The sequence below is a fragment of the Vulpes vulpes genome, chromosome 3 (assembly GCF_048418805.1).
Source record: "Vulpes vulpes isolate BD-2025 chromosome 3, VulVul3, whole genome shotgun sequence".
NCBI lineage: Eukaryota > Metazoa > Chordata > Mammalia > Carnivora > Canidae > Vulpes > Vulpes vulpes.
In genome coordinates, this window is record NC_132782.1 from 20,609,196 (window position 1) to 20,623,044 (window position 13,849).

The 13,849-nt window shown below is 34.6% G+C and overlaps 1 protein-coding gene across 7 annotated transcripts in view; it reads right to left on the reverse strand.

Moving 5' to 3' along the window:
• The window catches only part of LNPK (lunapark, ER junction formation factor), a 78,668-nt gene that overhangs the window by 45,502 nt on the left and 19,317 nt on the right, over positions 1–13,849 (reverse strand). For all 7 annotated transcript variants that reach the window (XR_012000329.1, XM_072752006.1, XM_025993989.2 and 4 more), the window contains exon 5: positions 5,685–5,743. Coding sequence is in view for 6 of the 7 variants with exons in the window: in XM_072752006.1 (XP_072608107.1) it covers positions 5,685–5,743 (59 nt within the window). In the remaining variant the exon portion in view is untranslated. The remainder of the gene's footprint in view (positions 1–5,684; positions 5,744–13,849) is intronic.

Sequence of the window (13,849 nt, forward strand, 5' to 3'; positions counted from 1 at the left end):
AATCTCCATACTATTCTCAACAGTGGCTGTACTAATTTACATTCCAGCTAACAGTACACAAAAGTTCCTTTTTCTCCACATCCTAACCAAACTATCTTTTTTTATTTTAGCCTTTCCAAGAGATATGAGGTGATATCTCACTGTAGTTCTGATTTGCATTTCCCTGATGATTGGTGATGCTGAGTATCTTTTCCTGTGTCTTTTTCCTGTGTCTACTACAACTGAGCAGTATCAGATCCAAGAAAGATCACTCAAAATCATTTGCCATATTTTTAAACTATCTTGCTTCCAATATTCTGTTCTTCAAGCAATTATTCTTGCCAAAAGGCTACTTACTAAGCAAATATACTTTCTCTGAATATATTTTTTTCAGCTGCTGTAATCAAACACAATAATTAATTCACCATTGGTAAATAAATGACTTTCTCTGCTTCACTAATAGGCCAATCAGAAACTTATTTGGTTGAAGCTCCATTTTCACTTTTTTTTTGTAAGTTTATTTATTTATTTATTTATTTATTTATTTATTTGAGAGAAGGAGAGAGAGAGTACAAGCAGAGGGAGTAGCAGAGGTAAGGGAGAAGCAGGCTCCCCGCTGAGCCAGGAGCCTGATATGGGGCTCATAGTCCTGGGATCATGACCTGAGCAGAAGACAGCCACTTAATGTATGAAGCCACCCAGGCACCTCTCACTTTTTATTTTTATGAAGAATTCAGCTATGATGAGATATTCAATTTTTAAAATTCTAATTCTTATGACCATTGCTATTCTGTGAGTTGGGAATATTATGAGTACTTGGTTTGGTACTATCAATGTATATTTTTATTCTTCGAGCACAACTATATAATGTCATTGAATAATAAACACAATGCTTTATGTTTTGATAACAAAACAACCCACGGCCTACTATGCCCTAAAAATGCAACATTCAAAGTTAAATCTTCTCTTCTTTTGTTTTTTTTCATGATGAGTATACAGTGGTAATTTTGAAAATATAAAATTGTCACTATATATGGCACATGAAATGTCAAGTTATAATGGTGTCACTGTGATTTGCAGTACATCCTGCAACAGTCTGAAGTGTTGAGAGCACCACAGTCTATCACAACTACTTAACTCTGCCATTGTAGGATGAAAGGAGTTACAGACAACATTTAAGTGAATGGGCAGCATTTTGCTCCAATAAAAACAGGAATTTGAATTTAATATAAATGTAATATCCCAAAATATTCTTTTGACTTTTTCAATGATCTAAAAATTTGAAAATCATTCTTAAATCATGACATGTAAAAGTGGTGGGCAGGACTTGGCCCACAGGCTATGGTTTACCAACTCTTATTCTATACTAGGTCCAAGGTATAGAAAAAAAGGAAATAAAACTAAAAGAGAACAAAAAGCAAGAACACAGGGGCAGCCCTGGTGGCCCAGCGGTTTAGCGCCGCCTTCAACCCAGGGCCTGATCCTGGAGACCTGGGATTGAGTCCCACATTGGGCTCCCTGCATGGAGCCTGCTTCTCCCTCTGCCTGTGTCTTTGCCTCTCTCTCTCTCTGTCTCTCATGAATAAATAAATAAAATCTTTAAAAAAAAAAAAAAAAGCAAGCAAGAACACAATAGCTTCAGGCTTAAATATATATATACTACAATTGACTTTATGCTATGAGTTTTTATGCTAAAAAAATAAATGTAGGACTGTAAGATAATCTTTTATGAGTTCTATTTTAAATGTACATGTAATACATACTCAAATGAATTAAATTTTTTAAATAAAAGGATCCCTGAAATAATTTTTAAAGCAACCCTTTTATATAATAACTATGTCCTGATGTGTCTATTTATAAGTTAAAATATTCATACATTTAATTTGCTTAGAGAAGTGTTTCCAAGCACTCTTTTAAGAGAAGATTTTTTTGTATTTTCCACTATTTTGTTAGTTCCATGAGGTCAGAGAACATTTTGTTTTAAACTTCTTCCTGTCCTTCTGGCATCTGCTATATTACCAAATATCACTGGAAACAACATCATAAGCTTAATTTCCTTAATATGATAGTAAGTACCAATATTTTTTAAAAGCACAGCAAATATCCTACTTTATGGTAAAAAAAATAAAAGCTTTTACACTGAGAATTAGAAACTAGACAAAGAATCTGCTATTTCCACTTCAACTCACTATTATACTGAGTCCTAATCCATTAAAACAAGACAAAGATTAAAAAGACAAGAAAAATAAAAAAAGAATAAGGAATAGAAAAGAAAAATCAGTACCATCAGCCCACGTGTGTTAACACTTCGCAATTTTTATATACCTTGGCATAGTTTCACTTAGTACTCATAATAATCCTTCCAAAACAAATATTTCATGTGTATGATGCTGATGATAATACATGTTTCCACTTGGCAAATTAGGAAACTGAGGTTCAGAGAATTAAAATTTGTCTGTATGACAAAAAGATAGCCAGTGTGGTGGAGCATAAGTGAAAGACGAAGAGTAGAAAGAGATGAAGTTAGAGAATAGGCATAAGCCAGAAAGTAGGGGTAAAGAATTCAGATTTACTCTGGCTGTCACGGGAAACCATTACAAAATTTGAAGCAATGGGCAGCCCAGGTGGCTCAGTGGTTTAGCACTGCCTTAAGCCCAGGGTGTGATCCAGGAAACCTGGGATCAAGTCCCACTTTGGGCTCCCTGCATGGAGCCTGCTTCTCCCTCTCCCTGTCTCTGCCTCTCTCTCTCTGTGTCTCTCATGAGTAAATAAATAAAATCTTTAAAAGTAAAAATAAAAATTTGAAGCAGGAAAGACACAACAACTATTTTATACCTTAAAAATAGACTGGTTTGGAAGTCATTCCTATTACAGGTAGGAGATGGACAATGACCTGAATTACAAAGTAGTAGTAGTAAAGCATATTAGAAGTGGTCAGATGCAAGATAATTGTGGAGGTAGAGATGATAGGACGTTGAAGGGGAGAGAGAAATGCATAGTAGATTAAAGGGAATATGAAGTCAAAATCGAGTCCTGCCCACCCTTCCCCCCACAACTATGTGGAAGTAAGATTATACACCAATAGAGACAACCCAAGAGAAAGAGATAATACAAAAGAAGGTAATTGCAGGAAGAGATAACTGCAAGAACAAAGTCCTTGAGATGGCCAGAGTATCCAGAATCCAAAGCATAAATGGAGAGCTTAGCCATAGATGGCATCAAGTTCAGTCTTCCAGACTACCACTGAAGGATGCTAACATACTGAGTAACAGATGGAGCTAACTGGATATATTTGGTGGTGGCAGTAGCTCTCATCTATTTACATCTATTTTCTCCATAAAGTGAGACTCTCCATGAGTTGCCAGGTAGATTTTTGTGGGTTTTGTTTGTGAATTTTGAATTTTTATTTAGTTGACTGGTTGGTTGGTTTTATTTTGGTTTGGTTTTTGTTTATTTGCAGGAAGGCAGGTATTAGTGATCTGAAGAGAAATATAATCTCAAGAAATACTCTCAGAGAGAAAAAAGTGAATTTCCTAGGGAAATACAAAATAGGACCATGTAGTAGTACAGAGTATACATTTAATATTTACTATCATAGATTTAAAATAAGTCTGGTCAGGGACACCTGGGTGGCTCGGCCAGTTAAGCATCTGCCTTTGGCTCAGGTGATAACCCCGGGGTCCTGGGATCCAGCCTCCATGCTTCTCCCCCTTCCTCTGCTCCTCCCCTCCTCCTTGCTCTCTCTCTTATATAAATAAGTAAATAATCTTTTTTAAAAATAAAATAAGTCTAGTCAGTATGCTTTATGATTTTCTCTTTCTATGATTTCTTTTGAAAGAAATTTAGCTTTTCTGATGCAGGGATAGACCAAGCTTATAAAAGTTTTTAACCAGAAGAGAGTTTTGCGGTCATAGATTAAGAATATAATTGTAATGGACATGGCCAACATGCACATGAGAAAATGCTCTGCATCACTTGCCATCAGGGAAATACAAATCAAAACCACAATGAGATACCACCTCACACCAGTGAGAATGGGGAAAATTAACAAGGCAGGAAACAACAAATGTTGGAGAGGATGCGGAGAAAAGGGAACCCTCTTACACTGTTGGTGGGAATGTGAACTGGTGCAGCCGCTCTGGAAAACTGTGTGGAGGTTCCTCAAAGAGTTAAAAATAGACCTGCCCTACGACCCAGCAATTGCACTGTTGGGGATTTACCCCAAAGATTCAGATGCAATGAAACGTTGGGACACCTGCACCCCGATGTTTCTATCAGCAATGGCCACAATAGCCAAACTGTGGAAGGAGCCTCGGTGTCCATCGAAAGATGAATGGATAAAGAAGATTGGTTTATGTATACAATGGAATATTACTCAGCAATTAGAAACGACAAATACCCACCATTTGCTTCAACGTGGATGGAACTGGAGGGTATTATGCTGAGTGAAATAAGTCAATCGGAGAGGGACAAACAGTGTATGTTCTCATTCATTTGGGGAATATGAATAATAGTGAAAGGGAATATAAAGGAAGGGAAAAGAAATGTTGGGAAATATCAGGAAGGGAGACAGAACATAAAGACTCCTAACTCGGGGAAACGAACTAGGGGTGGTGGAAGGGGAGGAGGGCGGGTGTTGGAGGGGAATGGGTGACGGGCACTGAGGTGGACACTAGACGGGATGAGCACTGGGTGTTTTTCTGTATGTTGGTAAATTGAACACCAATAAAAATTAATTTAAAAAAAAAAGATTACAACCCAAAAAAAAAAAAAAAGAATATAATTGTATTTAAATAAGGTACAGTTTTTGCCAAATAGAATGGGAAAAGGGGGCAAAGGTGTCAAGAGTATCTGCAAGGAATGGTCACTGGGCTAACCCATGAACATACACTGGGTTAAAGAGAAGTCATAAGTGAGGGGGGCAATTTGAATCAAACAAACAAAATATATTTAATATTTTATGATATTAGGTATGATATGACATGATAATATATTACGTTACGTTAATGATAATGCATTGTATAATGTATTTTCTTAAAGGCCTTTCATGGATAGATATAACTGGGATATACTTAAAAAAATATAGTATGTAGATAAGAGGGTGGGGATAAAAATTAAACAAGGCTGACCATGAACTGATAGTTATTTACATTGTGTGATAAGTATATGAGCACTTATACTATTCACTTTCCTTTTGTGTATAATTTTGTATGTGAAATTTTTGACAATAAAAAGTTAAAACAAAAAAAAGTCACATTCAATATGATGAAATTCACATATCTTTGTTTAATTATAACTCATACTTTTATACCTGAAAATCTTTAAAATCTGTACATAGGATACAGAAGGAAACATCATAATTTGCAAATTTTCATAAAAACAAAAGCCTAGGAACTGTGAGGTTAAAGAGAATGGTGCAATTAATTAACAAATTAAAAGATGTCTACTCTATAATAGCATAAGTTTTGTGTAAAGATTAATAATTTCTCTCAATTTAAAAGATGAATTAATGAACTATTTTGTGTAAAAAAATTCTGAATAAACAAGATGAACATAACACAAATGTAAAAGAGAATCCCTTTAGTATTTACAAGATTGTCATTTCAATACAGCATTTCACAACCTGCCATTCAGTTACAAACCAATGTACTATAAGAAGGTGTTTTTTTAAAATGTATTTATAAGAACTTAGAAATTAAACTTACTATTTCTTTCTGTTCTCTTGGAAAAGAAGAAAATAAGCACTGTTCTTATGCTCCAGATGCTACAGAGGAAGCAAAATTCAGAAACAAAAACCAACATTAGGATAAGTGAATTAAAAGCCATATAAAATGAAAACAAATATACATTTCCAGTTAGAGTTCAGTACAATGCTTCCCTTTATATTTTGAAAATCAGAAAGTATTTCTGTATTTGAGACTATCAGAGGTCTACCTCTGCTTTCAAGAGTTCTCAAGATAAAACACATGGACCTTCTGAGGGTTCCCCAGAATTATGAAATTACCTTTCTGTGTATAAGTGCATTTCTCTGGAAAGAGCACTGTGTTTATCACTCTGAAAGGGATCTATAAACCAGCCCCTCAAAAAATTATAGAATCCCTTCTTACTAAGTAAGCATCAACTCCAAAAATTTGTCTATTCCCATGCATTGAGAGAAAAGCACATTTCACAAATCCAGCACATTGTGCAAATATAAGCTGCTATTACTTCCCTATTATTTAACACTGGAAGGATCTTCTCTACTAAATAGAATAAGCTATCTAGAAGAGAAAAAAACTTACCTTCAAGGAAGTACTTTACAAGTAAAGTTAGCTAAACACTTCCTTTCAAAGATTTTATGAGAATTCTTTGGGCACTACATTAGTAAGACATGAAATGATATTAAAAGTAAATCAAAGAATGATCCTAATCACAAACTTGTCAAGGTCATCTCTCAAATTCAATGTAAATACAGCACAATAGTTTTCTTCAAAGAACATAGCAGAATACATATAGAAACATTATTCATAATTTTATAAAAGAAATACATTGCAAGGGCACCTTTGTGGTCCTTCCAAATATTTTCTTGTGCTGCATCTCAAGTGCACATGGAATATTCTCCAAACATATAACATACTGGGTCACAAACCAGGTCTCAACTAGTACAAAAAGATTGAGATCATATCATGCATATTTTCAGACCACACTGCTATAATACATGAACCACAAGAAAAAAATTGGAAGGACCACAAATATATGGAAGTTAAAGAATATCCTACTGAAGAATGAACAAGTCCACCAGGAAATTAAAGAAGAATTAAAAAAAAATACATGGCAGCAAATGAAAATACAACAGTTCAAAACCTTTGGGATACAGCAAAAGTGGTCCTAAGAGGAAAGCACATAGCAATACAGGCTTTCCTCAAGAAGCAAGAAAAGTCTCAAATTCACAATCTAACCTTACACTTAAAGGAACTAGAAAAAGAACAGCAAATAAAGCCTAAATCCAGCAGGAAAAGAGAAATAATAAAGATTAGAGCAAAAATCGATGATACAGAAATCAAGAAAACAGTAGAAGAGATCAATGAACTGGCCTGGTTCTGACTGAAACTGACCTGGTTCTTTGAAAGAATTAATAAGAATTAATAAGATCAATAAAGCTGGGATCCCTGGGTGGCTCAGCGGTTTGGCGCCTGCCTTTGGCCCAGGGCGCGATCCTGGAGACGTCGGGCTCCCGGTGCATGGGGCCTGCTTCTCCCTCTGCCTATGTCTCTGCCTCTCTCTCTGTGTGTGTGTGACTATCATAAATAAATAAAAAAATTTTAAAAAAAAGATCAATAAAGCCCTGGCCAGACTTACCAAATAGAAAAGAGAAAGGACCCAAATAAATAAAATCATGAATGAAAGAGGAGAGATTACAACTGACACTCAAGAAACACAATTATAAGAGAGTATTATGAGCAATTATATGCCAACAAATTAGGCAATCTGGAAGAAATGGATAAATTCCTAGAAACATATGAACTACCAAAACTGAAACAGGAAGAAATAGAAAACTTGAACAGATCCATAACCAGCACAGAAACTGAATTAGTTTAAAAAAAAAAAAAAACCAACAAATAGGAGTTCAGGGTCAGATGTCTTCCCAGGGGAATTCTACCAAACATTTAAAGAAGAATTAATGTCTAGTCTTCTGAAACTGTTCCAAAAAAATAGAAATGGAAGGAAAACTTCCAAACTCATTCTATGAAGCCAGTATTACCTTAATCTCAAAACCAGACACAGACCCCACTAAAAAAGAGAATTACAGATCAATATCCCTGATGAACATAAATACAAAAATTATCACAAAGATACTAGCTAACAGGATCCAACAGTACATTAAAAAAATTATTCACCACAACCAAGTGGGATTTATTCCTGGGCTACAGGGGTGGTTCAACATCCTCAAATCAATCAATGTGATACACATTAATAAAAGAAAGGACAAGAACTAGATGTTCCTCTAACAGATGCAGAAAAAGCATTTGACAAAATACAGCATCTTTTCTTGATAAAACAAAAACAAAAAAACAAAAAAAACCTCTCCATGTGTAGCAATGGAGGGCACATACCTCAGTATCATAAAAGCCATATATGAAAGACCCACAGCAAGTATCATCCTCAACAGGGAAAAACTGAGAGCTTTTCTTCTAAGGTTAGGAAAATGGCAGGGATGTCCACTCTTACCACTGTTGTTTAACATAGCACTTGAAGTCCTAGCCTCAGCAATCATACAACAAAAATCAATAAAAGGCATCCAAATCAGCAAAGAAGAAGTCAACTTTATGGGGAGATTGGGTAGTTCAGTTAGTTAAGCAGCTGCCTTCGAATCAGGTCATGATCCCAGGGTCCTACTTCTCCCTCTCCCTCTGCTGCTCCTCCTGCCTGTACTTTCTCTCTCTCTGTCAAATAAATAACTAAAATATTAAGAAAAAATAAAGAAGAAGAAGAAGAAATCAAGTCAAACTTACTCTTCACATACAACATAATACTCTGGAAAACCCAACAGACTGGGTGGCTCAGTTGGTTACGCATCTGCATTTGGCTCAGGTCATGATCTCAGGGTCCTTGGATCGAGCCCTGCATTGGGCTCCCTGCTCAGCAGAGTCTGCTTCTCCCTCTCCCTCTAACCCTCCTCCTGCCTCAACGCACACAATTGCTCTTTCTCTCCATCTCAAATAAATTAATTTTAAGAAAGAAAGAAAGAAAGAAAGAAAGAAAGAAAGAAAGAAAGAAAGAAAAAAAGAAAGAAAGAAAGCCCAAAAGACTCTACTCAAAAACTGCTAAAACTGATACAGGAATTCAGCAAAGTTGCATAATATTAAATCAATTTACAGAAGTCAGGTGCATTTCTATACACTAACAATGAAGCAGAAGAAAGAGAAATTAAGGAATCGATCCCATTTATAATTGCACCAAAACCCAAAGATACTTAGGAACAAACCTAACCAGAGAGGTAGAGGATCTATACTCTGAAAACTAGAGAACACTTATGAAAGAAACTGAGGAAAACACAAAGAAATGGGAAAACATTCCATGCTCATGGATTGGAAGAACAAATATTATTGAAATGTCTATACTACCCAAAGCAATCTACACATTCAATGCAATCCCTATCAAAATAGCAGCAGCATTTCTCATAGAGTTGGAACAAACTATCCTTAAATTTGTATGGAACCAGGAAAGATCCCAAAGGAATGTTGAAAGAAAACAAAGTGGGACTTCAAACTGTATTATAAAACTGTAATCAACAAGACAATATGGTACTGGCACAAAAACAGACACATGGATCAATGGAACAGAATAGACAATCCAGAAATGTCAACTCTATGGTCAACTAATCTTTGACAAAGCAGGAAAGAATATCCAATGGAAAAAAAGACAGTCTCTTCAACAAATGGTGTTGGAAAAATTGGACAAACACATGTGGAAGAATGAAACTGGACCACTTTCTTACACCATACACAAAGATAAACTCAAAATGAATGAAAGACATAAATGTGAGACAAGAATTCATCAAAATCCAAGAAAAGAACACAGGCAGCAAGTTCTTTGACCTCAGTCACAGCAACTTGCTAGAACACGCCTCTAAAGGGAAGGAAAACAAAAGCAGAATATTGAAATATACTCCCTTACTCCAAAATAAAGCACAGAAATCCCCCTTTGTGGACAAGAAGTTCTTCTTTTGCTTTTTATCAGAACTACTGCTGGAGAAAATGAGCTATCATAAAAAATACACATTTCCTTCAAGACTTGAAGAGACAGAACATATATAGTTAGTTAATCTTTAGGACCAAATTAACTGAAATTCTTTCGTATTTTTAAAACAAAATTTAGGGAGAAAATAAATCTAGTTCTAGTTATTCCAATGAAGGTTTTTGCTCTCCTAATAAATATAATTTATGAAAATAGAGCAACATGTTTTGTGAAGATATTAAAGATACTATTACTGACTCCTATTTTGACAATAGCTGCCTAATTTCCATTTCCTCTTCTCTTCTTAGAAACATTCCAAACAACAAGAAGAAGAAAAATAAAAATTCCTGTCCTGGTATAAAATAAGATATAGCTAAAACCCAACTCTCAAAATGTGTGGGCAGACTCCCAAAAGTAATGGAGATCATGAAGATCAAAAGTGCAAACACAGAAGGAAATCTATTTATCTCACAAAGGGGTAGCAAGACAAACTTCTCAAAGTGTAAAGCCTAAAGCCCCTGTTTATAACAAGAATAAGACACACATGCTATAGGCAGAAACTCCTCAGTTTGGTTCCAACAATGAAACAGAAAAGGCAGAGCTTAAAGAGAAACCATTCGGAAATACCCTGTTTACAAAGAACATTGTTTTTATGGCAGCAGGAGAGAAAAGAGGTTTTGTATTAGGAAAAAACACACAGTTGCCTAACCCTATTGGCTGGGGAAAGATAAAAGCTAACAAATTAGCACATTCAATCCTGAATCATAAGGAAAATTCTAGATAGCCTGGAATGTGGGAATATATGCCCTGATACTCACGCAAACCTCCTACAAAAAACCAGGCAAAGGTAAAGTAAAATACCACATAGGTAGAGAAATCTATATTTTTAAGTTAAAACAAAAAAAGCAAAATACAAAATTATGTTCCAAAAACTAGACCAATGTCTTTCCTCTCAATAAATGTAAGTGAGCTAAACTAACCAGAGCAAAAAACTTTCAGACTGGATCATAAAAACAAAACCCAATTCTATAATATAAACTAACATCTAAAATAAGAGTTTTTCAAAGTTGAAGAAAATAAAATCATGGGCAAAAGTATACTAGGTAAACACTCACAAAACAAGGTTATCTTAATAGCCCACAAGGTTGAAATCAAGACACCCCCCACCACCACCAAGAAAGTTTTAAACTAGAAAAAGAAAGTCATTTCATAGTGTTAAAAATGATGCAGTTCCTTTCCAACAAATGGTGTTAGAGCTACTGAGCATCCATGGACAAAATGAAGGAAAGAAAAAAATAAATGAATCTCAACATGAACCTCACACCTTATATACAAATTAACTCAAAATGGCTCATGAATTTAAAAAATGTTAGAAGAAAAGAAAAGCATAGAAAAAAGCGAAAGAAGAAAATCTTTAGAACCTATAGTTAGAGAACCTTGACAACAAAAGCACAATCCATAAAAGGAAAAATAAATTTTGTTCTGCAACAGCCCTATTAAGAGAATAAAAGACAAACTACAGACTGGGAAAAAATATTTGCAAACCATATGCCCAGTAAATAACTTGTATCTACAATATAAAAAGAACTCTCAGAACTCAACAGCAAAAAGAGTAAAAAATCCAATTAGAAAATTAGGAGACATGAACAGATATTTCACAGACGAGGAGATATAAATGGCAAGTAAACACATGAAAAAAAGTTCAACATCATTAGCCCTTAGGGAAATGTAAATTAAAACCACAATGAAATATCACTACACATCTATCAGAATAATCAAAACAGGAAATAGCAAAATACCAAATGCTGGCAAGGGCACATTTATATGCAACCAGTAGAAATGTAAAATGGTATATCTACCCTGAAAAAATGTTTAGTAGTTTCTTTAAAAACTAAACATGTACTTACCATATGCCTTAGAAATTACATTCTTAGGGGTATACCCCCAAAGAAATAAAAATTATGTTCAGACAAATGCCTATATATAAATGTTCATTGAAGTCTTACTTGTTTTTTGTTTTGTTTTTAATTTATTTTTTATTGGTGTTCAATTTGCCAACATATAGAATAACACCCAGTGCTCATCCCATCAAGTGCCCTCCACAGTGCCGTCACCCAGTCACCCCCTCCCCCCGCCCACCTCCCTTTCTACCACCCCTTGTTCGTTTCCCAGAGTTAGGAGTCTCTCATGTTCTGTTTCCCTTTCTGATATTTCCCACTCATTTTTTCTCCTTTCCACTTTTATTCCCTTTCACTATTTTTTATATTCCCCAAATTAATGAGACCATATAATGTTTGTCCTTCTCCGACTGACTTATTGAAGTCTTATTTGTAATAGCCAAAGACTGAAAACTATCCAAATGTCCTTCAAAAAGTGTACGGTTAAACAAACTGAAGTATGTCATTACCATGGAATACTACCCAACAATACAAAGAAACTATTAATACACTTAACATCTTGAATGGATCTCAAGATTATGGTGAATGAAAAAAGCCAGTTTCAAAAGGTTATATGCTATGTGATCTCATTTTATAATTCTTGAAATAATAAAATTATAGAGATATAAAACAGATTAGTGGGTGGAAGGGTTAAGAATGGAGTAGGTGGAGGAGAGTTGGTATGACTACAAAGGGATGGCAAAAAGGAGCCTGGTGGTTTATTTTATTTATTTAACTTAAGTAATCTCTACACCTAATATGGGGCTTGAACTCATGACCCTGAGATCAAGAGCCACATGCTCCACCAACTAAGCCAGCCAAGGAACTCCAAGTCTTGTGGTTTTACAACAGTCCTGAATCTGAATTGTGGGATAGTGACATGAAGCTACACATATGATAAAATTACATGGAAATATAAAGCACACACACAAAAGTGCAGGTAAAACTGGTAAAATCTGACAGACTCTGTGAATTGAGTCTCCACACCCAGCATGGAGCCCAATGCATGTCAGTTTCCTAATTGTGATATTTTACTGTACTTATGCAAGATGTTACCACTGGGGAAAGCTAGGTAAAGAATGCATGAGATCTGCTTGAACATTTTTTGTGTTTTTTCTGCAACTTCACATGAATCTATATCTCAAAATAAAGGGGTTTCTTTTAAAGAAATATTCATAAAGCAGAGAAGTTGAAATATATTACTAAGATACAGAAGAACTATATAACATAATAAAGTAGTTTTCATTGTTATTAAATTCTATGTACCAAAAAAAAAAAAAAACAACTTCAAGTGTTTGTGAAAGGCAACAACTAACCAAATAGCACAGCACCAAAAAAAAAAACCTCAATAAATTCAAAGTAATAGAAATACTTTTAAGCAATATGCTATAAAAGCAATACAACAAAACTAGAAACAGTAACTAAACCAGAAACCAAACATGCAAACACACATTTGTCACCTGGAAATAATATTTAAATTACAAACACTAAATTAAAAAAAAAAAAAAAAAACATGATATCTAGAAAATAACCAAAGTAAGTCACTACATATCAAGACCTGTGGAATAAAATTAAGCAGTGGTCAGAAAATACCATGACCTCAAATACACATACAGTGTATTGTGTTAATAAAAAAGAATGAAAAATATATTAAGTATCCAATTTAAGTTACAGGAATAAAATAAAAATAAGCCTAAGATGAAAAAAAAAAGTAGTAGTTATTTAAAAACTGGTTCTTTGAGAGAAAAGATATATAAACAACTAATAAAAACAATCACAAAAGAGATGTACAATATATAAAATAAGAATAAGGAATATACAAAAAAATAATCATAGATACAAAAAAAGTTTTGTTTTTTTTAAGTAGTCTCCACACCCAGCATGGAGCCCAATGTAAGGCCTGTACTCATGGCCCTGAGATCAAGACCTGAGATGAGATCAAGAGGCAGACTACTGAGCCACCCAGGTGCCCCATGAAAAAAATCCTTTTTAAATCAGTAAAACTGATGTAGTGATGACTACAACTATTAAACACTCTACAGAAATACATTTTTTCCCCAAACACCAACTTTATTCCAAATAATCACATTATTTTTAAAATCTTCCTAAAACACTCATATAAAAAGTAACCCAGTGTCATTAATTCTGGAAATTCCATTTTGTACATTAGTAAGTTCTAATGTACTTAGTTGAACTGAAACAGTCCAAAAATTCCA